This window comes from Strix aluco, chromosome 5, assembly GCF_031877795.1.
Source record: "Strix aluco isolate bStrAlu1 chromosome 5, bStrAlu1.hap1, whole genome shotgun sequence".
Taxonomy (NCBI): domain Eukaryota; kingdom Metazoa; phylum Chordata; class Aves; order Strigiformes; family Strigidae; genus Strix; species Strix aluco.
The window spans coordinates 44,476,702-44,503,416 of NC_133935.1; the positions used below are offsets into that span (position 1 = coordinate 44,476,702).

The following is a 26,715-nucleotide window of genomic DNA, read 5'->3' on the forward strand; positions in this document are numbered from 1 at the left end:
CCTGTACCTTCGAAGTGCTTCACCAACATAAATATATTAATAAGACCCTTCCCAGAAGAGAATGCAGTGTCAGAGAGATGCCATTCAAATGGCTGGGTTGTGAGAAGTAGAGCTTCAAATATTTCATTAGACCTTCATTCTCTGCCATCAATTTCAAGCCCATTTAGAAAAAAGGGTGGAAAGTACAGTGGAACATTATGAGCAAAAAGGAAGAGTAACTGCTCGTAAAAATATTTTGCCCTCTATGATTGTGGTGGTAATTCAATTGTATATTCTGTGATGTTCATCAACTGAATTCGACATAAAGTGAAATAAAAATAAGGTTTTTATACTTGTTTTGACTGATGCCACCTAAATAGTTCTTTCAAAGTGACTGGTGACAATTGCCACCGATGTGCATCTTGTTTAGGGGTCATAATTAAGGATAGTTTGGCATCTGATACTTAATTGCAAACGTATTTAGAATTCTAGTTAGTGCTAGATTGAACTGACAAACTCACCTAAGTGCTTTAAGGGCAAAAAAGGAAATAAAACATGTCATTCTTCAAATATTGCAGACAGCAGACAGATGGGCTTTTCAAGGACAAATTCATTATGCAATTATAACATGTAGAATAGTCTACAAAAGACTTTTTAGAAGTAATAGAATTACATTTGTCATACATTTTTGGATGAAATCCACTCGCTTAGGTTTGTATTTGGTTTTTATCATGTTTTCTTATAATTAGTAAGCCGAACTGCCATATCATGTTCATGATCGCTATGAAGAGACAAGCATGTGTCTGTTGCTACACATCTGGCACAGGTGAATCATGTCAGCCTTTGTATGTGCAGTACTATATTTGCTAATTCTGAAGCCAGGGTACTGCTTGGTCACAGTTGTATCTGCTGTGAATTCTGCAACGTCTGCTGTGTCAGATGATAACAGGTTTATGGTGACAGGACCTCTCCCACCTCTCTTTGTCCCCTACTCATTATCTCCTAAAATCTACTAGAATTTGTATGGCATCTTTGCTGCTGAGCAGAGGCCACAATATCAAAGATGGTGAGGTACTTGGCAGTAGTCAAACACAGAAATATGAATTACATTTCCTGGGAAACACAGCTCCCAAATCACTGACAGATGTAACTACCTTGGTTCTTGGTAGATTTCTTTTCTAGATTGGGCTAAGCAATTCGTGGAATCAGGCTCCACACATGTATGACAGAAGTAGAGGTTCCATAACAGAGCAAAAACAAGGGAAGACCTTTTGGATTAAATACACTAGATTGACCTATGTCTTGAGTAACTGGTTTCTGTTGTGTCTCTTTTTACTTGTACACTAAGCTCAGGAGCTGTTGTGGGAAAGCTACAACTAATATATAGAAAACTAAGATTAACAAAGTCTCCAACTAAGCTAGGTTAGGATATTTTTCCATACTTAACGGATACTTTGCATGCTTATGAGCACAGAGATGCAAAAGTGGAACAGGAGACCTCCTGTATTATGAAAAAATATTTAGAGAGTTGGTGCAAGCACAGTTTTTCAGAATGCTATTGCTTAGATCCTTATAAAAAAAAAAAAAACAAAACATGCATCACTAGCAGCTTCAAAAAGGCCCTATCAAAAAACTTTACAACAATTACAATGTTTCCTTCTGTATATATAGTACCTGAAATTTGAAGAAAAGTGAGAGCAGAGACTCAAACAGGAACTAAAGGAAAGCTAGTTTCTTCTAGTTAACATGACTCTCATGCAAATAGATTTGCACAGACAAATTGCAAACACATGTAAAAATACACATCTGACAGTTCATTTGGGCTCTGAAAGCACAAATAAGGTACAACCTAGGTTTCCTCCCTACTGCAAACTATTTAAAAGTTCTTGTAATACTCTTCTAATATCCAAATACTTGAAAAATTATTTCTTTTAATTACCTTCTTTTATTTTAATATAAAGTTCTTTCCAAGACAGAATGCATTTTTGGAAGTAGCTCACACTATATTTCAAGCAACTTTACATCATTTTTTATTAGCAGGATATGAACTTTATGAAGCAACTAAGGGACTGAGGCAGGTCTCACTGTGGACATGAGCTAGAAAAGTCAAGAGGCAATGTTCTGTGCCACAAGACAGATGAAACCCCACACTAATCCATGCCATGTTATCTGTCACCTGCATATGGGGATATCATTGTTTATGTTCTAAAAGCTTGAAGTTATACTAAAAAGGTGAAGGTTCAATTCCTCTTTGTGTGGTATTTGGCTTCTTTTATGTGTTTTGCAACAGAAAAACATAAACCACTTTGATATCACACACAATAGTGCAATAAAAGTCCAGTTTGATACTTAATAAAGTTTGGAAGGATTATTACACTCTGATTTCATGTTTCTATGCTGAAGCTTTAAAGGAACAGGGTCCTTGAACTGCAAACCTCCTTTTAATCTTTTTTTCATTTTCATCTTTTGCTCTATGAGTGGAAGAAAAATGCCCCATATAGCATTGATACCAATGTCACATGCAGTAAGAGAGCCCTGCAAATGCTGTCACTATGGAACAATTCCATGCAGAATAATCTCAATGTAGCAGTGGCTTTCAAATCAATAAGCAGTAGAAGAAAGCCATCTGAAAATAGTCTTTTAAAAAAGCACTCAAAAAGGCAAGACTGAAATCTACCATTTTTGAAAATCTGAGAAGGCTGCATGGCTCAACATCTACTGAATTTTTCGCAACTTTTAGTCTAAATCCAATATCCAGGTTTTTTGTCACTTGTATTAAGGAAAGATTTAATCCAGAAATTGTCCCTTTAATTAAAGAAACTGTGGTTCAAATCCAAAGCAGTTTATTAGCTAAATTAGACAATGAGCAACTTGGACTCAGATTCCTTCTTCTCCCACCAGAGAACTGAAGCACACTGTGCACTCTGACTATTATGAGTGGGCAGATATTATCTAGTAATCAAAAGGAAAAATAATGTAAAGCTGAGTACAAAATGGTCCCATAATAAGTAAAAAGGTGGATGTGCCAATATGAACAACCTCACAGGATGCACAGTTTAGTGATATTTCCAAAAATTGTCTTGTGTACATGTAGCCTTATACCTACTAAATAATGAACCCACAGGATATTGGCATAGAGAGAAAAATAACAAAGGTGATTAATATTTGAGTGAGATGCCATTTCAAGGTTTTTGTTAAATGCATAATTCTAATCAATAGATATTACTGCATAGCAGCTCAATAAAGCTGTAAGGCATTTCAGTGAAAACCTACCATTATCTTCATGCTCAATAAGATACCTTGAGATCCAAACATTGAGAATGATTATGGCCACAAAGAAGCCTAAACACACACTGCTCTTATAATTCAGATGCAAATTCTATGTACCCAAATTGCATTAATTCAAGAAAAAGTCAAACTCATGAAAACTTTCTTAATATGTTGCATAAAGTATCAAAAAGATTGAAAATAGGATTAGGAAAGGAGAACGTACCATTCAATGAGTATTGCAAAAGATGCTTATCAAAAATTTATCAGGCGAAGTAAGTCTGAGAAATGCTGATAACAGATGGGAGCTGTCTTGGGAAAAAGGTGCTAGTTTGACTGTTTCTCTAGCTGAGGATAAAAGTGTCCTGTGTGAAAAAAAATAGGTCTGATTTTTCTTACCTCTTCCTTCTCTGCACTTTGCAAGTCCCTCCACTCCTCAGTGACATGACCGAAGTCCACTGTGTTCATTGCAACCTTATACTCCCCAATGATATCATGTTTGGAGAAACGATCAAAGTCATAAACTGCCATCACTAAAGTTTTTCCACCTAGCTCAGAGTATGGCACCTGCAAAGAAGAGAAAATGACAAACTCTGTATCTGAGACAATAAAGATCAGTCCACTACAATGCAAATCTATTTCTTTGGTTTATCAGCTGTCATCTCAGGTAAATTGAACTGCAGAGAAAATTATGAGGTGTATTTGTTTCAGAGTCACCAGACGCAGTATTTTTTGAGACCACGCTTTGGCACTCAATAGAACAATGTGGCAGCTCACTCATCACTCCCTGGGTTTTTCTTATTCTACTTCAAATCATTTTGTGGGTGATGAAACTGAAACAGGAAGCCCAATTATTTGCACTGAAGACACATGAACTTTTCACACAGTGGTGTCTTTTCCTCAATAAATCAACTGTCATCACTCAGAAATGGGTAGCTCCCAGACTGATGAAAAAAACAGAACTGGCTTACTGTACCTGACACAAAATAATTAGACACTAAATAGTTCTCTTACAGTACCACTACCTATTACTTACCAAGGCATATTTTTCATTATTATAGCTTTCACACCATAGACACTAAGGTGCTTTCTAAGTCTCAGTGTATGGCTAGAAATTGCGGCAGAAGGCCAAGTTCTGACTAATTCTCCAGCTGTTCTGACGTGTTTTGGACAGATGCTGTGGGTTAGGATGCTTATGAGTCACATTTTGAATATTCAGATGAAGATGCGCAGTTCAGGTAAGCTACGCTTGAGTGGCTGTCTGGAGAGGTCTGATTTAGGAATTGTTTGGACTTGAACACTGAGTCAATTTGAATATATTTTGCAAGTATAAATGGTTTCCATGGGCTTCAGTAAACATTTCTCTATTAATTGCCTATATAAAAAGAGAAATGAATGTGTAGCATTATCACTGGCCTTGTTAACCTCTGTATGTTCCGGTCTGTTTAAACCCTAGGACTGTTGTCTTTTGTTACTATTTGGCTTCAACTTGCTTTTTAAAATACTAATAACATGAGTAGTTTTCCTTTTTCATAACATGTTGTGTAAGGTTTAAAAGAAGCTTTTCAAGTTGAGAGCCAGCTCCAGCTTTCATTACTGAGTACAATAGTTTCAGTGGGTAACAGGGTTGTGTATTGTAGTAAACACTATAGCAAAATCTATTTTGATTCTGTAAATTATTTGTAGCTTCTAAAAAACTATAGAAGGCAAATGTATGTGGACGGCAAAATTCTAAACAATTTCACTTTTTTTTTGCACAGACTCAAAAACAGGAGAAGGCATATGTTCAAAGGTTTCTTTCTCCATCAGTTTACAATACCACTTAATGGATCCCGGTCATTTGGAATTCATGAAAAGATGACATTTATCATTATGTACTTTTTTTTTATTATTAACTTGACCTCAATAAAGCTTAATTTAGCTACCTTCCTTTTTAAAGAAGATCTAGTGGCACTGCTTCCTCCATTCATTACCTCTAAAGTAGCCTCAGCTTCCACCTTTGTTCAGGACTACCAAGGATGTCCTCAGCTCTTGTGAAGGATTGCTCCCTCTCCCTGCTTTCCGCTCTGCTCAGAGATACTCAGCCTCTTAACTTAATGCAGGTGAAACCTTGGTAGAAGAACACATATAGGAGTGTTTTTCTGGCACAGACATGTCACTCCTCTAGACATGAACCTTCTTCCCGCTTTGGGCCTGAGGAAGAACACCTCCCTCTGCCAGACTGGTGTAGTCCAGCAAGGATGTCTCAGTTTGCTTTTGGCAGCACAGTGCAGGTATACAATTCAGACAGCTGGAGCCCAACGAACACCTGCACCCTGAAACAGCACCATGGATGTCTGGGAAACAGAAATGAAAGGGGGGACTAACACAGGGAACCACCCAAAGAAGAGAAGGCAAGAGGTCCAGGGTTCAAGATGCAATACAGCAGAAGCATAACCCATCTCATCCACATTAGCCCTTCTTTGGGAGAAGGGCAGGCAGCTCACTGCTATGCCCTGGGAGAAGGTAACAAAACGGTCCTGGGCTGCCTCGTGGGCAGCTCTGCCAAAGAGAGATGGGAAGGATGCCAACAGAAGCTGTGCACCACCTGAAGTGGGTCACAGAAGCAAGGCTCCACCCAAGTAAACAAGATAGTGTCAGTAGTTCCCATGAAAATTATTTATTATGGTTGCAGCATTACTTAAATGGTCACTTTCCTTTTTCACTGTAGTCCCCAGAACAATGATAGTACTTGACATGCCGCATTGGTTTTCTCTTGAGTGCAGACTACAGTATCCAGGATACTTGGATGGGATGTACCTAAAGACCCTGTCAGGTCTTGCAAGGGAAGCAAACTTTCTTCTGGAGCATAAAATTTGAATATTAAAGATGTGACTTAAAACAATTAGGTATTATAGCCCAGGAGTGGATGATTTGATTTATAATTTGTGTCTCCATCTTAGATGACAGCATTATTGGTTCTTTCTTTTCTTTTGTGAGCTGCACAGGAATGTGTAATTTATAACTGTTTTCTTTTAAATACTCTCTTAGGAAAGCTCAAGAAAAAAATAACTGCACAAAAGATTATTTTTGTGAACATCTTCAGGGGAAAAAATAAGCTTATATATGCAGTAGTAGTTCTGGCCTCCAGGGATATCTTTCTCATTGAATGATTACATAGCCTGAGTCTTTCACTGTTCCTGTTTTCAATCTGGAGCTGTCATTATAAGATTGGGCATAGAGAGAAAGGCCTAAAGTAACAGCAGAGGAATGTATATTAGGAGAAGCCCTATGAAACAGGCTGTATAGTATTCCTCTATTGTATTTAACTGGGGTTTAGGTACAGCTACAGTTCTAGAAAAACACTATTGATAGATACTATTGGAACGACTTAAATACTGCAATATAAGGCTTAGCTACATTTATTTAATTCATGTTATTAAACCTGAGACATGATTTCTTTTCATATGTAAAGCAGCATGGCAAACAATTGCTATGACAAAGTCTAACAAGATTAATCTGCCATATTGTCCTTCATCCATTTACCCTCCTTGAGTTTTAATTTATTTTTGAGGGGAAAAGAAATGGTATACTGAAATTCATATAACAGATTACAAAGATATCTAAAGAAAATGCTGGTCTAGTGAAATTTACCTGATATTTGTCAAAGTGTTACTGTTTTTTGACTTGTAAGTTTTATCCAGCCATAAAATATGGATCAGATTGTCATACATCAGGATAACTGAAGTGCCTAAAATCAAACTGTGCCTTTTACTGATCCTATGTTATACCATTTTCATCACAAGACTGAACATCACGTTTCTACAACATGAAAAATCACTATGCTGAAGCTACGAATTAACTAAGACATCTAACTTTGTAGCCAAGCACAAGGTACATCATGGTTAAATAAAAAAGTTTTAATAGTTAACAAAAAAATACCTTGAATGTAAATTGCTCATTGAAAACAGGGTTAAGGGTCTTTCTGTGGACTTTTGTCTCGTATTTCTTCTTCTTATCAGGCAGCAGAAAAACTTTCACATAGGGATCAGATGTACCACCCATATCTAATGCAGGCAGCTCAGCTGCTTGAATAATCCCAACCAGAAGCTGAAAAGAGAGAAAAACAGCAGAATGAAATTTCAAATAGATATTTCTAAAAAAACTGTAACAGAGAAATACACATGCAGACACTATTTCTGGTCTATGAAAAACTATTCCCCACTCCCACCTCCCCTTCAAGGAAGGCAAATGAAGCAACACTATAGATTGTAGAAAACCAATTATGGCAGATGCAGACTGTACAAAGGCTGTTTTTAAGCAGAAAAGAGGTTTTCAAAGGGCAGCTGATTACAGCTAAATACAGACTTCATCTTTTTAAAGACTGCAATCTAACTTTCAATTGCTCGCTCCTCTTGTGCATTAGTTTTCTATGCTGGGCACCATGAATAGAAATCACATTATTAAACAATCAAGAGTGTCTAATTTTGACTATAAAATTTGTATTCTAAATCCCCAACACGTAACCTTCCCCCCAACCAAACACAAGAAGGTGATATATCAAATGCAAATCCTCAGGAAGATCTTTATTGAAAACAAATGGATCTTGCAGTCTTCCTTATATTTAACTTCTCTTTCTATGTACACAGATGGGTCTAGGTAGTAAACTAAGGACAGCATTTTCAAAAAACATCCCATGAAAACTAACCTTTGGTAACTAAATCCTACTATTAATTCATAATCTCATTGCAAAACAGAAAAATTAGTTTCTTAAATCTCTTATACACTTTTAAAAATAAGACTGAAGCACATTTGAAACTTCTAAATGCCTTGGCCATTTTTTAAGTGTTATAAATGAAGGTGTGTTATGTTATGTTGGCATCCCAGCCTGTATTAGGCCTCATCAGCATAATGGATTTGAGAGAAAGAAAATACTTCTAATCTTGTTTCATAGATGCAGAACTAAGGTAAACATTCAAGTGACTCTTCAAGGTCAATCTGGAGATAAGATATTAAGAACTGGGAACAAAATCAGAATATTTTCTTCCAAATCAGTACTTCAGTCACAATATATTTGCTTCTTTCGTGGATGAATTGTTTAAAATTGGAAACAGAAGCTCTAACAACAGGAATAGAGAACAATATAGTCAATCTAGGAAAGAAGCTTCTGGCTTCTGAGAGATTCCTCAAAATTGGTCTTATTTTTACCAGTTTTAAATTCACAGTATGGCCTGCATGCTTTCCCACCTATAGGACTCTTAAGCTCCATGAAACATTTTCCTTTAGCTGAAGGAAACAATTCTCCTTTCCTGTTTCATTCTTATTCCAGATGCATAACAGTTCATAAATACATGGATTAGGCTCAGGATCTACATCAAGTCTTTCACATCAAAGAGTGAAAAACAAGTCTATGACTTTTAGTTAACAGAGTGGAAAAGCAATTCAATTCCCTTTTAAAATTTCTCTCTCTAAAACTGAGACATTGTGCTCTGGAGAACATATCGGTCATCTTGTCTCCATTCTTAACCCTGTGCGATATATTAGCCAGATTTTTGGTCTATAGTGTCATGCTACCGCGCTACACTAAACTAACTAATCTCCTCTTCCACTCTTTTAGATCATCTATCCTCTGACAAATTCCAAGCTGCAACATAGTTTAGAACAGCAAAATAAAATCGGAATTCATAACTCAAATAATTTATTACCTTAGTTAAATACTACACGCTTTTACAGATTTGTTGCTCTCCCATCCTATTTCCCCTTGTAAAATATAGCTCACAAAATCAACATTTTCTTTAATAAAATTCACACAGAAAGTTTGTTTTCATATTCTAAGGAAACTAAAATCCATTTGTCAGAACACATTTGCAGCTTTTCCTTTCCCCCTCTTTAGATCTTCTGCTTCTGATGAGTCTCATGCTTCATACCAATTTCATACTGATTTCAAGGGGGATGAGTGTGACTCATCATATGGACAGGGAATTTGCTCTGGGAGTCAAGGAAAAGCTCCTTTAACCACAGGTTCTTGAAAGGCTTCAGAATTCTTTTTGGCCCCTTCACTGAAAAAAAAGCACTAGTAGTCAGAAAATAGTTGAAAAGACAGGGAAATACTATGTATTATGCCAGGTCATAGCTGTGTGTAAATACCCTGCTGCTGACACAGCAACTTTTAAAAATTTCTCTTATTTTCTTTGTCCTGCAACAAGCAAGTGAACAGCATCAAATAAAGAATCTGAATGTGGAAATAAATCACAAGTACATGTAGAAGTCAGTTCAGATGAAGAATAGGAATTAACATGGATTTAAGTTCAGTAGTCATCTCCTTCCCTAAATAGAGAAGAATGATGTGGTTTTGACTGAAGTTGTCAAAAAATGAAATGCAGGATATGTATTCTCAAGTTCACTGAAAGACATACAGTAGAAGTGAAGAAGTCAGATATGTTGGTGTACTTTGGTCCAAAGTTAAGCACAGTGAGTTATAATGTGAGGCTGTGAATTGGTATAATTGACAAAAGTCATCCCAACCACAACAAGAGGCTAGGCAAGGGAATTAAATATGAGCTAGTTCAGGATGTGGGCAGACCTGTTAAGTATGTCAGTTCTAGGTCAACATCACATTGTGGTGTTTATTCCTACTGAAAACTTGGTATGCCAAAGTTTGGTCTTATCAGCTTCAGAGTAGAGTACTGAAGGATTATCAGTCCTTGACTGGAGAGATTCTTCTTGTCTAACTTTCCTATGTTTCCGGGGACAGACCTTTTTATTTGAACTTTTGTTTCAAATTACAGTTTTCTTGACTAGTAGGTTTACTTTTATGGAGAGCAACGGAACCTGATGCAGCTAGTTAATAAGGCAAAGTGCACACTTGGTGAAGTGAGAGAAAGCTACTCCTGGCAGTCTTATCAACTCGCTAAAAGACACCCAATGAATCAACTTACTTTTATGTCCCTCTCTTTTCCTCCCTACCCTTTGTTTGCTTAGATTTTAAATATCTGAAGGCTGAAGCTGTCTTTTACTGTCTGCATGCAGACTCCATAATATAATGTGGATTGACATTGATTGGTGATGCCTTAATATAAGTTATTAATAACCATTAAATAAAACTGTCTTCAATTTTGTTTAAAAGTGTAATATAAACTCCAAGTACATTGAACACTAATTTAGTAGTACCTCTGTCATGAATCTTCAGTCTTGCTGTCTCCCTTTACTCCATGCAAGCAGTAAGGATTTCAGAAATATCTACCGTAACTAAATGCATTACTTCATTCTCCCCTTGTGCACACAGAAATGAAATGTTACAGGTTGTTTTTTCAAACCTGATTGTTCTGAAAGTCATAATCCAAAGAATATTGGATTTTCCCTAGTTTCTCCACTTCTTTGGGTTCTTCTTTCTCTTCCCCATCAGTCAGCCCAGTCTCAGCATCATCATCCTTAAGAGCCTAGAAAGGAATGTAATATTCATAAATAAGGCAAACTCTTCAGTACTAGTTTAAACTAGACACTGTCCTCAAATCTATTTTAAAGCCATTAAAAGCAAGCATGACAGCAGAAATCCAAATATGCAGTTTACATATATATTTATAATATTTAGGTTGCTCAGAAAGATGTTATAAATCAGCAAGCAAGCAATGGAAGTAGGAAGAAAGCTTCTTGGACTATTACAAGCAACGATTGTTATAAAACCTGAAAGTAGAAACAAAATATCAACTCGATTTTAAAAAATTCTTCTGGACTCACACTGGCTCTTAAAGAGGCACAAGGAGGCAAACATGCTATTAAATAAGCAAAGTCACACATTCATTCAACTTAAGAATATATTGGCAATGTCAAACCTGGTTGTGCATGCTGTGAATTGTTTGCAATTGGCACACGTTTCTGTAGGATTACTATGATAAAGAGCATGTGCTGTGGATGAGTTCTTCCTACAATCATATGCCAAACATTTTTCATGTTTATTTAGAATGAATATGGAAGCAAAGTTTTCACCATGCCATTAGCAAATGCATGTTTCTCCTTTTCCCTCCCTCCCGAGACCAATTTCCTTTTTATTCATTCTTGCTATAAAGCTTGGCTGAACCAAATTGATTGCAAGTTGATTTTAGTTTGCTTGGAAAGAAACACAAAAATAAAGAAATACAGAACTGCTTACAGCTTTGTCTATTGCATAAAACCTGCTATTTTTAAAGAACACAGCAGTTATCTTGGATTTTATACATAATTAAAATACTAAATGATGTAATCATTTTTTTGCTGTACCAGAAAGCAGAAGTATTTGCACTGTGGAAAAGGGAATTAATATAATTATTAAACTATATGAATCATAACTAACTATGTAGCACTTATTCCAGCAGATTCTTACCTGAGTAATGGGCAAAAGTGATGAGACAAATAGTGAAAAATTGTGGAAAAGGTGAAAATAAAGTTGAGAGTCTAAAAACAAGGACTCAGTACTGAGCATTCATCCAGAATTGTTATTTGCATGTTATAATGAACAGTATGTTTATCTGTAAAAGCCCTACCTGGATGAAAGTTCCTTCTATATGGAGCTTCTGCTTGCACAAACAGACTATTAAGTGCAAGAATAAGATTTGTTATGTTCTTTCTTTTTTCACAATGTGAGGTGGTCTGAAGAAACCTACAGCATTTATAAACAACAGGTTGCAGCTGGAGCTCTCTACCTGAAAAGACAGCAAGGCTGGAAAGTAGCTATATCCACTGTTGATGGTGGTTGGTGAAAGAATGCACATGAAAGTATTAACATTCTCACTCAGCTATGAACCCAGTGGGGGCCACGCAACAGTTGTGTGGGTGTGGTAAGAAGAAAGATTGATCTCTGAAGTAGAAAATGTTATTTTTCAGAAGCCAGATCTAAATTCAGAAGGTCGGACTCAAAACTGTACAATAGTAAGCAATTATTTATCTACTTTTTGAAATAAGCTAGAAATTCAGCTGGCATAGATCAACTGAAATCAATGCAACAACATTGATTTATGCAAGCTGAGAAGCTGGGTTTGAGTTAAATATCTGAATGTTAGTGAATGATGGACTCTTTACCAGTAACATAAATTACAGTGTACCTGGATGAGATCAGTGGGAAAGGTCGGTAGTAGATGAGAATCACTTGTGATGTTGGAAGCGTAATACTTTTTGAACTAAACCATTTCTATTTGGAAGGGCTAAACTGACTGAAATGAAAAGTCTTCTGAGACATTTTAATTGCTGAGCTGCTAGTGAGTTCCCTGGCTGCAGCACAACATTTTTTTTAGTACAGTAACAGGCATGACACTTCAAAACAGACAGGCTCTATAGCAAGAGGCACAGCCCCTGAAGGACCACACATGGGACTTTCAGGGTATGGGGTGATGTGATTATGCCCAACACCTGGCTTTCACTAGTAATAAAAATAAGCTTGAGGTTTTGTGATTATGAAAAAAAAAAAAGCTGTGACTCAATCCAACTGAAGCAACCACATTTATCTGAGCCTGGAGACAATGGGAATCAATAACTCAGAGGGGGATGTTAACTCCAAGACCCACTGCTCTGAATCATCCCAGTATTGCCCTAACAGAGGACTCCATGATAGAAGAGTGATAAACAGCTCCAGTACATCACCATTTATGGAATAAGTACTGGACATTCTGTTGTTTCACCTAGTTTTGACATGGATTTTGTCTGAGAGGAAATATCCTACAGCCATTCCTCAGAGAGAAAAGCGAGAATGCAAAAAGAACCTTATATGCTAATTTCTAGGTATGAGGAGTTTGTATCGATTGCACCAAGGCAATAGTTACATATCCATACTCTCTATAGGAAAACTATATGCTCTTCTGCATAGATGATCAATCCAGGAGATGCCAGAGCTGTGGGTAACATAATGTGAAAAAGTTCTTACTATGACTATGGAAAATATAATGGCAAGCTAACGTCCTTCTTGCAAGGGAGTTTTGAAGTGCAGGCATAAAACACTGCATGGTTGGGAAACTCTTCTCCACAGGTTATGAGAGGCCTATTGGAAGGTGAAAGCTATTTCCCAGGGGAGATGGAAAACACTGCACATTACTCACCACAGCTGAGGAGCTATATGATTCTTCTTGACCTTGACTCAGAAACACTGAAGCACTAAGAAACACTAAGAATGAGATGGTGTTTGGATTTGGCCAGGGTTGTGGTGGGGAGGGGAGGGAAGAAATGACAAATTGTTATCGCTACAGAAGTCTGTACATAATAGCTTTTACCGTCAAGAGAGGAATTTGCTTTCAAACTACAGGCCAATGCTTCAAGAAGAAGCTGAGTCAAAGGAAGCACAGAAGTTTCTCATGTTTGATGCAGCTGCTGAGATCCAAAGAGGAAGAAGAATTGGATTGCTTCAAAGTACTTGAAACACCCTGTAGGGATTTTAATTTTGTATTAAGATTCTCTGAAAGATCAATATTTAATGGAATGGTACTGCAACCCTCAATTTATAGCACATTGTGTCACACTATATTGGATCTTACTGTTGTATTGCTACAATCAATTAAAATAAACAGCTATATTTTATTGGTTTTAGAAACAATAAAATATTTTTAATTATAAGCCTCCTTTTTCCTCAAGCCTTTTCAACTGACACAACTGTAATCAGAAAGCCTGGATTTAGATGCAGAGGAATATAAGCCTTTCCTTTCCTAATATTTCTTTTAATTCCATGACATTTTAAATGCTTTTTCTGTGAAATACACAACATAGAAAAGCATTATTACATTGTGCTGGAGACCAGATTTATCTTTTCTAATTTGGGATGATTGTGGATTTCACTCAAGTGGTTTCTTCATCTCTGTGTAACATACGCAGAAACATACAACAATGAAAGCTCTATATCCTCGTACATGTGTGTAAGTATCTGAAAAACCTAGGCTTATATATGTAAGCAAGTGAGGAATGTACCAAAAAAGTATTAATCCAATGCAATGATTACAAGGTGATATATCCACATCTAATGAAACCAGCAAGTGGGAAAAGTTACTTTGTGCTAGGGACCTTAACAGAGCCACACAATATACAATATATGTTTTCTTAGACCTGAAAGGCAAAATGAATTTTTGAGCAACCTCTCATTTAATCCATATTTGAATAAGTTGTGTAACTAGTTCTAACCAAGGGTGCAGACATAAATCTACATATGGCATTAGGATTTTCTTTTCTGTGCCATGTTTAGTTAATCATTTTCAAGCTCATCTACTCTGTAGTGGTTCCTACAACAAACAGGGCTAAATCACAGCAAACTGGGATCCACAGTTCAATATGCTGGCCATTTCTTCACTTCTGTAACATAATTAAGAATGGTTTTACAGTGTCCTCTTTTCTTCTGGGTTGTTAAAGAAAATGCTTAATTTAAAATTTTTTCATAGTTGCATCTTTTGCATTAAAAAAGGAAATAAAACCGCAAACTGCTTGTAATTGCAGTTCTGCAAACTCCATATCTTACAGTGGGTTTTTTTACACTTCCCGGGCTTCCTCCCCTTCTCATTCCCCTAGCTGACAAAAGCCTCTCTCCAGTGACACTGGCCCCTGATACTGCAAACATCCCTTGCTTCCAGCTTAGTTCCAACAAAAGCCCTGCATCCTGTCACTGGGTTTACCCCACTACTATCCACCACAAACCACAAGAGAGATTTTGGGGATTAAAACAGGTTTATGTATACTTTCATTTAATCCTTCCCAAAACTATGTGTAGAAATTGAGAGGGTCTGCAGGGGATTTAGGACAGTTGGTCTGCTGGTTGCCTCCAGATTCCACGTGTGCAGAAGCTCCAGGGAAGCAAACTGACATGAGACTCAGGTAACAAAGCTGCTGGGGGAGCAAGTGTACTTCCTTATCTCCTTCCAGTACAGCAAGGCAGAGGCCACAATCATGTCTGAGTCACCAGTGTCAGTCTCAGTCCAGCCGGGATCGGGGCGACGTGCAGAAGACAAACTCATACCAGTTTGTTGAAGGGGGGGCATTGCCAAGACCAAATGCCACCGCACTGTGTGCCAGCTCCCAATTTATTCCCACCTGTTTACATAGGTTTGTTTTTACTTCTACATCCTACTGACCTTCAGGTTTTGTCTGTTTACTGCTCACACGCTCACCATGCATTCTGCAGGCGGTGTTCCAGCATGCTGTTTCTGATGCTCACAACATGGTGTTCCAAATGTTGCCTCAGTTTCCCACAATCATTCTTCTAACCTCAAGGTCAGTTTACATTTTACTAATGACCAGTTCTTAATTCCCACACACCAGGAGGATGCAAAGACCCATGAAGGTGTACTTGCACTTTGATTCCGGTCTCAGTTATCTTCATGTCACAAGCTATTTAATACTGCAAACAAAGTGTCTTTCATTGTCGTATGTAAAGAAACACTTTCATTAACAGAGTTTTTAGGGTTCCTTCCATTCATTGGGTGGCCTATGGCCTCACTTTTAAGAAACAAGTGACCAGTAAGCAAGAAGGAGATATATTAGGAAGGAAAATGTAACACTGACTGCAGCCTGTAAGTTTATTTGCCGCACTGTGCATGCTGCCGTTCTGAGTTCCATCTCTGCCTGCCCCATCAATCATTCCTTTTGTTCACCTGGTGAAGGGGATATTTTTTTAATGTGTGAATGATGCCCAGTCCTCAGGCTTGAGCAATGCCTGCTGAGCTGAATGGAAGAAAACAATACGAATTAGTAGCGAGAATGTTCTGTGCCATGTCCAACAATGAATTTATCAGAAAGGCAATTTTTCCCTCCACACCTAGGAATGGCTGTGTTTCCACTAACGGTGGTGCACCTCTTATCAATTTCTTTCACATTCAAGAACACCATAATTCTGACCTGGCCAATTTTTATCCCAGGGGAAAACAAAAGCCTTTAAAAATTCCGAGCTGATTCCCTATCACAAAGCAGAAAAGGCTGTAATTGTAACACATTCTCTATCAGAGTCCCTCAGAAGGAAAGGCAACACTTCATTCATTCAGCATCTGCTTTCTCTCCATGAATTAATTTAAAGAGCATGTTGCGCACGGGTTTCCAGTGGCTGAGCCAGGCTTTGGTCATTGTGAAATCTACTTTGCCATTACTGCTGTAAGAGTGTTGCCCTCACACACCAGCAGTGGGCCATACCGATGCACAGAATGAGCAAGACCCTGCTGTGTTCAGTATGCGATGCCTTTACATTACTTCCTTGCTTGTTATCCAGGTTTTAAATGGTCTGTTGGGTTATTCAGAAGGCTTTTTTTCTTTAGGAGCTCTATGACATGAGATCATCATGTTCAGCTTAAGAGCTCGCTGAATTGTTTGGGTACTAAAATATCAACTTACTCTGGTGCAACAGAAGAATACAGCAAATGCTAGAGGTGTTCAATGTAAAATATGAATACGTATATTTAAGTTGGAGCTGTTAAGCCCCCAAATCAAACTGCTTTTCTTGTAGTCAGTGTTTATTTGCTGAAAAATGATGCAGCTGATCTCAGCCTGGGGGCCTATTTTGGAAGTTCACCCTGTGGGTCAGGGCTCTGCTTTGAACACAGGGCCCATGTGCATGAACTAAAAGAAGTAAGCACTCTTGCAAGTACACTAGCATGCTCGGCCCCCACTTCCCATATGGCACTGCTTGGTTGTGCTAAGCAGCAGGCTGTGAGTAGGAGGCAGCTTTAGGCTGCTTGGCCAGCGCATGCTGCTCAATCAATTGTTCTTCATCCTCCCCAGATGAATGGCAGTGGGCCAGATGGAAGCATGCTTTGGGACAGAGCTGGCTCCTCAACATCAGAGGACCACTCTGAGTACTACATTTACTTCTGTTTGAAAAATTTGTCATGCTATATAATTAGGACTACATCTATTTAACAGGGAAAATTAACCTAAATATAGCCAGACATGATTTACTGGATGCCACTTTGATCTATGGAGAAAAAGTTGGTAAAGACCTGTTCTTCTGGCTAAGTTGCTTAAAAAGAGGTAAGATCATCCTCTGACCATCCTCTAAATAGGACTTTATCAACTATCTGATATTCTCATGCTTGAAGGTTATTTTGCTATTCATATTTATTATTCATCATTTTATAAAGAATAAATACCTTTGCTTAAAAAGTAAACAATTAAATATTCCCAGTGGGGTTTGGCATGTATACCTCATTGATATGAAGTGCTGTTCCTGTTGTAGGTTATTCATACCCACTAACTTCAGTGGGTTTAGCTCTCCATATAATCAGTAGATACAGGTAAATGTCTCAGGACTGTGATTCAAATCAATTAATTTAGGGAATACTTGCATATTTCCTAGAAATCATAATATACAGTTGATTACATGCTCTATATTATAGTTTTCCTCATGAAGTTCACATGTTTTTAATGCCAGGGTAAAGTCACAAAAAGAATCAGGAATATTTAATTGCTTCCAGTTTTCCTGGCAAAGCAGTAGTAAAAGAGACCTCAGACCCTCTCATACAATATGCTTCTCATCTTTAAGTTACCTTGACTCATTAGGAACCTGGAGGCTCTGGTCTTGAATAAAGAATTCAAAATTTGGTCTGTTAATCAAGAGAATGAAAGAAAGAAACATCCCTGACAATGGAAGACAAGACCTTCGGTATAGAAAACAAGACATGTAAGAAAATGAGTAGGATCTGTATCTTCATATCATCCTAACAGTACATTAGGTTACAATAAAAGTAATAAATTAATTATTTTACAGAAAAAGTATTTTTTAAAATGGAGGAAAAAGAAACTCAGGAAGGATGCAAAGCAAGCTTCTGTGTCTTCTTGGGAGTGACTGAGGAAGAGACAGGAATGCAAATAAGCCCAGCCTTGTGGCTCACAGCTGTTGCTTCCCTATTTTCAGGGTTCTGGTCTGATATAAATCTAAGTTAGAGAAGAGTTTTGCGGAAAACCCTGCAGAACACAAACACTCATCTATAACATTGTATCTTCATAAACATGTTATTTTCACATTTTTGGGGAAGTTTTAAGCACCCTGCACAGTGGCTTTCTGAGGCAGAAGAAAAAGAAGGATGATTGGTCAAGCCTGAGGTTGAATTATTGTACAAATGGGACTCAGTCAATCCATTCTGACTGCCACAGTATACTTATTGGGCTTGTTTTCTAAGAAAGACTTGTCCCCATTGTTTCTGACTAATTTTCTACACTGTAATGGTTCTGCAGCACATGCTGTCTTTCTGAGTGCGAATTAGGATGTCTCACTGCATTGTGGATTAGCCATGGTGAGCATTAATGTCACCGTGGGCTGAAGATGCCAACAAATGGGAATTGGCATGCTGAAACCAAGACAGGTGGTACCATGGAATAAATACACTCACTATTCTCTAGGCTTTCAACTAGGAAAATAAACAAGCACACGAGCAAACATTGCAGAAGAAAAGACCACTGCCAGCAACAGAGCTCCTGTCCCTCAAAAAGATCCTCTTGGATTATTTCTGGCAATAAAGGCTTGGGTTCCTTTGAGTGAAATCCAGGCTCTCTGGATGTCAGCGGGGATTTGACTGAGTTAATTTTGGCTATTGTCTTCATGCTGCCAGGTCAACACACATTACTTTGAAATATTTCAAGGCACCTAACATTAGAAAGCTTGTTCCTTCAGTATTATTTCTATGTGAGGGCAAGGGTGTTTACTTTTCAACAGCTAAAATCATAAGATGAAATAGTCTAAGAAAACCATTATATGTTGAAGTTCGGTTAGGTGCAATTGCAGCTCTCAATATCATACTTATAATGCCCCCTATACACTTTATAATTCACTACTATTAATACATGAACATTAATCAGAGTATTCTGATTAAGTTAGTACATAACCCTGATGTAAAAGGAAGGCCTAAGTAAAGGAAAAACAAACATACAGAGAAGTCAAGTGGCTGCCACAGTAAGTCAGCAGCAGAGCCAAGAATATACTTCTCATACTCCAGGGTATAGTACATATACCTGATCCCAAATCTCCTATGTCACCTAACAGACGCATTCATTGCAAGCCCAAAATCTTTCACTAGTGGCAGTGTTTTAGCCTGATGCAATGAGAAAGGACTGAGCTATTAAATCTCCTTCTCCACAAATGTTTTGTGACTTAATAAAATGTTCAGACCACCACCACAATTATTCTCCAAGCAATAGGGCTAAAATTTAGTAATTTTTCAGTGCCGCTGAAAATAAGTGTCATGACTGAAATGATTACGTCTATTCCTTTCCTCGGCCCACAGGCTGAGCTTAAGCAAGAATTTTGCTGTACCAATGTATTAAATTCAGACCCAATAAATCAGCAGCTATTATAGTGTCTCTAGAGCTGGGTGTTTGGGGCTTTTTTTTTTTCCTTAGAGAAACAAGTAGAGGCATTAGCCAGGGGCACTAGGGGCATTAGCAGACACTGGAAATTTATAAAGATGAAAACTGTGATTGGAAGATCTCATAAAAACACTGGTGCTAGTTGTCATACAGTTGCACCAATAGAAATCTGGAGTAAGACCACTTAAAAGAGTTTGGTATGGAACACTAAAAACTTAAAGCGTGGGCTGTACTGAGATGATGCGATAGCCCACAGCAAGTTTCATGAGGTACCAAACATTTTATCAACACTTAGAAACTAAGACATTAAAAATACACACTGCTTTCGTCTACTTTTGATATGGTGACATCTATACAAAAAGGAAATAAAATTAGCAAGTTATTTTTACATGCCTATCAATTTTAAACTTGAGCTTTCTAGTACAGTTTGACTTACTTAATATTTTAACTCATTTCTTTCACCCTCCTCTAGTCTCCCACCAGATATATACCCAACCAAAAAAATACCCAATCAATTTAGTTCAGCCTCTTGATGTGTGTTTCAGAGCTACTACATAGAAATCTCAGCTGAGGAGCCAGAGCTGTCAGAAGAGTATATGTATCAGAGCTTTAGACTAGGTGCGTCCAAATAGCAAAATAAACCTACCGCAAGTGACAATCCAGAACAGTCATGAGACACAACATAGACAAGGAGGACATAGAAGGAAGAAATAAAAATTAAAACATCCACACACAAACATTAGTAAAACCCATGGAGAAATGACCTTTTACAGTAGTACATTCATTAACAATTTGCCTCCCCTAGAAGGCATCTAATCCTCCCAGTGGCCCTTGGTGGAGTTGTATACTCTACCTGAAAAAGTAAATACTGCCTGCAGTGGAAATGGGTTTCAAGACTGAAAACCTAACCTTATTTTCAACTCATCTTTCACTTTACCTCAACTACATTTGCTCATAATTGCTATTATTTCATACACAGTTTCTCATTTGAAGTTGTGTTCAGAAAAGTGGACATTTTGAAGCATAAATATTCTAACAGAGACAAAATTTTACTCCACTTTCTGTAATATCTAGCTATCGTGTGTCACTGTTGAGCTGACTCAGTCTCTATGTCAAAAGGATCTTTAACAATGTCAAGCTATATGGCTCTATAATGATTTGGCACGGATGTGCAGGTCAGCATGAGTACGTGTAGGTCAGAAGCTCTCTTTGACAAACAAAACCAGACTAAGATGGAAATTATATTTCCAGAAGCTGATACTTCCAATTTACCAAATGCTACTACCTTTCAAGTTTGTGTGCTTAGGGAACTAGGATCTTGCAAGATGCCAAGTGCCTATCAGCTGCTATTATGCACTCTCAGCTCAAGGCAGAAAGTAATTAGCACTTGCAGGTTCAGGCCTAACAATGACTGAACTAAGTTTTTTTGGTTTTTTTGACAACATTTCAGATCTTTGGCTCTGTATGTTACCCTTTATAATGTCATTAGATTTACATCTTGACCTTCAATTATTTTTTAACATTAAAATTTGCTTCTTTAAAGAGCTAAAAGGCATTCTTGTTATTCCCCTTTCTATTTTATGCCAGAGCCGCTGAAGTGGTTCAGTTCTCTTAACTGAAATATTCTACATTTAGCATTTCATTGAGTTCAGCTAGGTATATTAAAATTTGCACTGCTAATTCAAGATTAAACTGTGAAACAATCTGTCATACAGAAAAAAGCACAGCTAAAATGACACAAATTAGGAATTAAGTTGGTAGAAGTTATTGAATGCGAAGGACTTAAAATCTGTACACTGTCAGACTGCTAGGTATGAATTTAAGGGGCTAATTTAAGTAGCCTGTTTTTGAAATCCCAGACGGTGAAGAGGAAACTTGGCTGGAGAGTTGGTGATCCATTCACTTTATTAAAGGTCTGACATTTACACCAACTGAGAATCTATCCTCCCTAGGTTTAACTATGCAAAACAAAACATACTGGTTAAATTCCAAAATGTTTGGGCAAAGGCATGTTTAAATAACTATACAGAATATTTTGAATGGAATAATTTTAAAATACCTATCTGTGCAACATTTGAAAGTTTGAGCTCTCTTTGTAGATGAGAGATGAATGATTCAGCCTTTTATCAATTTTTCCCATGAAAAAGAAATTAAACTCAATATTAATTAGATAATGTAATTTTGCATTTAAAATATTTATTTTCCAAGAATCCATGGTCATTTATCCAGGTCCTAATGAATATAATTAAAAACACTTAATAATATATTGTAAATACAACAATGGCCTTACATGATACGGAACAAATTCCACATAAATATCAATCAACAAATTGCACATTATTTGTCCTACAACAGAGTATTAAGTTTGTTATCATTGGTAGAACATAACAAACACCTCAAGGATATTTTCCACAAGCATAATCAAACAGTTCTTTCAAATTTATCTTTGTCCAATGGGAGGAGTTGGCAAACAGTAGCCCAGGGTAACCCAACAACTGATGATCTGATTTTTCATGCATTGCTGATGGGGAAATATCTCACAATTACTTAATATTAATAGCCCAGAATAAAGTCTATAAATCAAATACAGGGAATCCACAAATGCTAAAATAAAGTGCTTAAAAAAAAGGGGTTTGTTTCATATTCATCTTACGGATAAAACAAAATCAGCATAAAACCTTTTTCAAGGAAGAACTCAAAATTTCTGCTCTATTATTTTTTGAGCTTGGCTTCACTAATCTTCCTAATCTTGGAATAGCTGCATCTACATTAGTGATTTTGTGTACTGATGAGGTTGTTTTCAGGTGTGAATGTGTCTTGTGTTGGTGTCATGCACTCCCATACACCAGTGTGACACATGAAGATCTTCTCTCCAGCTGGACCAAGGTTGAAGCTGTACACCAGGTCACTATCTAAAGAGCTCCTCTTGCAATGTGGATGCAAGGGTCTCCAGCCATTTGCTCTTTGTGTCTGTGCCAGACTATGTTAGTTGTGGTAATGCAACCAGGGATGGCTATAGAGAAATCTGCTTTGTATTGCCTACTAGCATGTAGACACATGGGTAGACCTAGGATGGGCAACTGGTATGAACTTCATTAGCTGTAAGCATGCAATGTGTAGTTATGGTCTGAGAACCAAAACAGATTGTGTCAGATCAAGCCTCACTCCCTCCTTTGTCACTCACATGATGGCAGTGTGTGCAGTGGTCACTATAGAATGTTGATACATATAGATGGAAAGTAATGAATTTTGCCAAGGTTTACTTTATTGGTGTAGTGTATAGACTAGAAAAGTTAGCTACTGTCTAATGAATTAACATTTTAGTAGTGGCTACTGCAATTGAGTAGCATGAAAAGGAATAAAACAACTGGATCTTCAGTTATTTTCTTTCCATACTGTCTACTGAGCAAGAACAACAAAAACTGTCCTCTTGTCTGATAATGGAAACTGGAAATAGCTCTGATAGGTGTGCACCTTTGAAGCCTATCCATTATTTTCTTCCCCTTATCTGAGCTCCTTTCAGACTCCACTCATGTAATCCAGTTGCAGCTAGTCATCAGACTTGTAAGGCTCCTTCACCCACTCTCCTGACTTTGCTCTTCCCCTGTCACAATCTTACGTGCCTGAAGCACACTAACCTATTCCAGGACTCCTAAGACTGACTGATGATCCATGCTGGTGGCTGCTCTTATCACCATACAGTGGTATCTCACCAGTTGTTCTGGACTGCTCCATGGATCTCTTAGCTACTGTGCTCTAGGCTTCCCTTCTTGCATCTTGTTCCCAATCATCTGGCCCTAGTCTTTGGGTTCCCAGCTTTGGGTTCTACTTCTAATCAACCTGCCTTCAGTCCAGCTTTCTTCTGCACTAGATCCCAACTTGTGGAAAAAAATGTTCATTCCTGATCATGCTTTTATCCTCTCTCCTTGGCTTGATAGGTTCTCCTGTACGGCTCTGGCTGAACCTTACCAGGGCTCTTGGGAACACAGACTTGACCATGCAATATCCTTACAGTTATTGGCTCCTACTGAAGAGGTTTTGCAAAGCAATTCTCTGAATTTCTTCAGCACTTTCTGTTATAGCCCCTAGTCTTCTTAGTTTAGGAAATCTGCCAATGCAGTGAGGACACATGGATACTTCACATTTATTTCCCCATTCTTCTGTTTATTCTCAACAGTTTGCTCCAGGAAGGACAGTACTAAAACCCTGTTAAAAAAAGCTTTATTTTCTTTCAGGAACATATTAGTCAAATCTATGGACCTGAGAATTAGGTCCTGCAACCTTCTGCTTCTCTTGCATGAAGCAGATCTGAAGGACAAGTTTTTCTGCCCTTATGAAAATGATGTCGCTCAAAGGGCATTACGCTAATCTTCCTCCAAGTTACTCAGTTGACTTACAGCTACAAGTATGGTCTGTTATCTTTAACCTCCTCTTCTCTAGTACAAAATTAATTCTCCCCACATCATTGTGTTGAATGTCCCTTTTTGGTTCTCCCATGTTTCTGTACTTCTCATTTTTTCTTTTATACTGTTGTTTCTTTCTCTGCTGAACTTTTGCTTTTGTTTAAAAAGAGATTTAGAGTTCAGAGCTACTTTTGTTTATCATGTAAGCTCAGAAATACTGCTAGAAAGATATATAAACACTGTACTAGGTCCTGGTCAAAGTCCTGAAAAAGGACAGTGAAAAATTGTGCACGTTTGCTTCCTTTTTGGGGCAACCAAGATACTCTTGCCCCTTACAGATGAGTCATTATCTGTCTGCTCATTTTTTTTTTTAGCAGAGCAGGGAAATTGGCTGACTGCTTTATCAGTGATGTCACACCCAGATTCATCTTTTCTGATACCACTGAGAAGATGCTGCCAATCAGTCCCCTCTTCACAGAGCCACTACTGAGGCAACTAGCAGAACTTTTTCTAGACACATCAAACAGAATCCTTCAAATGCAACCCATGAGTTCAAGAAAATGAGAGGTACTTTACCTGGTCTTTCATGGTTTTCCCTAAATCTTTAACATCTTTCATGTTAATAGCATTCTTCCCTCCCTTCTCCTTTCCCTTCTTCTTGTTCTTCTTTTTGAACAAGCATTTCTTACAGAGACAAAAGCAGCAGGTAAGGATTAATAGGACTGCAACTATGGCTATGGCTATTAAGGCCCAAGGTGGCACTGGAAGAGAAAAAGAAACACACACAAAAAGAAGGTAGTAAACTGTTAGTAGGGTTAAATTTAGAAACAAGCACATTTCTCTCACAGCTAAGGCTTTTTCAATGAAAATGCCTTGCACAAAGACCTAAAATCCTTTCTAAAATATCCTGTCATCATTTGTGTATTTCTTCCAACTGAGCATTTGCACACACAACACCAATTTAACACATTTATCTATGTACATGCCTCGTGACACATATCGAACTCGCATCTATTTTTATTAATCAACCATCTGAAAACAATATGTCCAAAATATTTACACTGCGCAAATCTGTAAAATGTTCAGCACATTTAGGCAATTACTTGCTGCTTTCTTTAATCATCTCCTCAACCCACCTGGCATTGTGGCTGAATCGCGTGGAACTGACTAGGAATTTCCCTTTTCCGGAACGGCATCTGATCCAAGCAGTCAGTCTTAATGAACAGCCCTTCTCCTCTGCCCACTGCTGTACTTGACAGGCTCGCAGACTCCTCTCAACAGATGCAGGTCAAGGTCACCAATAAAGACTTAACAAGGACAAAGGACTGTCCAATCCAAGGGCATTTGCCCTGTCGTCATCGTGCCCTAACACTAGCAAAGTTTCAGTGCATATTTCAGCTATATTCTCACCTATACTTTCCTATAAAGAAAAACATATGGTTCCCTTTATTCATTCAGTCCAGTATGCTGGACATGACTGAAGCATGAATAAATAACAGAGAACACTTACTATGATATAATGGTCTTGTTAAAGATCAGAATTTTTGGAAAAAAGGAATTAAGAAGACACTTAAACACAAGTACTCCAGAAGGGAATTATCTTCACACAGATCAGCTTTAATGACCACTGATCCCCACATTTAACCAGACCACCCGACAAAACTTGAAATCTTGTAAACTGTCATTTTCTAAAAGTCTCGAAATGCACTCAGTCTATCAGGTCTGCGAGATACTCTCTCGGTGCATTACCTAAAGGTCTCTAATATGATAAAGAGCAAAACCGAAGAGTGAATCAAATCTGACATGTTGACGTCAGTGAATCACAAAAGGGAATGGACAGTATAAATAGAGAAAATAATTGCTTAAAGGAGCTAAGCAGAGTGTGAAGCATGGTCACAGGAACTTCCACTACAAATTACCAGTTCAGGAAGAGGACAGAGCACCTGTACTTTCCTTGCTCTAAATTTAATGACCATTTTTTCTATCTTTTATTCAAATGTCCTTGGTCACAAATACAAAAATAATGCAGAAGAATAGCTAAACAATAATTTCTGTAATACTTCTGTGCCTCTAAATGTTCATTAAATGCAGCTGCTATAAAAGGGAAGCTATACCATATGTAGAACAAATGAGAACTGATTACTAAACAAATGAATGTCAAAATATAAACAGTGAAAAGATTAACAGCTGTTCAAGGGATGTATTTTATGAAGTCAGCAGCATCAACCCTGCAGCTAAAGTTGCATTAGATCTGCATTTATCACAACTTAAAATCTGTATTTCATGCATTAATGATTTCATTTTGTCTTCAGATTTGGTGTGGTAACACTTTATAGCACAATTGACTCTCCTACAAATTTTTGTATTTTTTTCATCCAGCACTCTACAAATGTAAAACCATCACCTTTCACAGGCAATGTGTGCTCTTCTCAAACTCTAAACTTCATATGTGTACTTACTGTGTTAGACATTTAGCATCTGAAATGGTATTTACATAACACTATACTTTATATATGAGTTAATCTACAGGAGTTATGTCAATATGAAATGAATGCTGCCCCCAAATTTATCAGCTATTTGTTTTGCTGCCTTGTCAGCAGTGCTTGAAGCATGATGCCAGAGAATATGGGGAGCAGCAAGAATATGGGATGGGGTTCTGCCAGCACGATGGTACCATTGGAGGAAAGAGAGGAAAGACACATCAAATGTGGGTAAGCTGGGAGAGCCAAGGAATTGAGGAGACAGGGAATGTGGGCGTTAATAGGATATATACATATGTATCCTACAGATCAAAAAG

The 26,715-nt window shown here is 37.7% G+C and overlaps 1 protein-coding gene across 7 annotated transcripts in view; it reads right to left on the reverse strand.

Annotated features, from left to right (window-relative positions):
* Nucleotides 1–26,715, reverse strand: part of SYT1 (synaptotagmin 1) — a 364,737-nt gene that overhangs the window by 72,890 nt on the left and 265,132 nt on the right. For 5 of the 7 annotated variants that reach the window (XM_074827158.1, XM_074827161.1, XM_074827156.1 and 2 more), the window contains 4 exons: nt 24,495–24,679; nt 10,542–10,664; nt 7,168–7,335; nt 3,646–3,813 (listed from right to left, as the gene is read on the reverse strand). In XM_074827158.1, coding sequence (XP_074683259.1) covers nt 3,646–3,813; nt 7,168–7,335; nt 10,542–10,664; nt 24,495–24,679 — 644 coding nt within the window. Of the gene's footprint in view, nt 1–3,645; nt 3,814–7,167; nt 7,336–10,541; nt 10,665–24,494; nt 24,680–25,054; nt 25,491–26,715 lie in introns of those variants that run through there. The other 2 variants (XM_074827163.1, XM_074827162.1) reach the window with 2 other exon arrangements.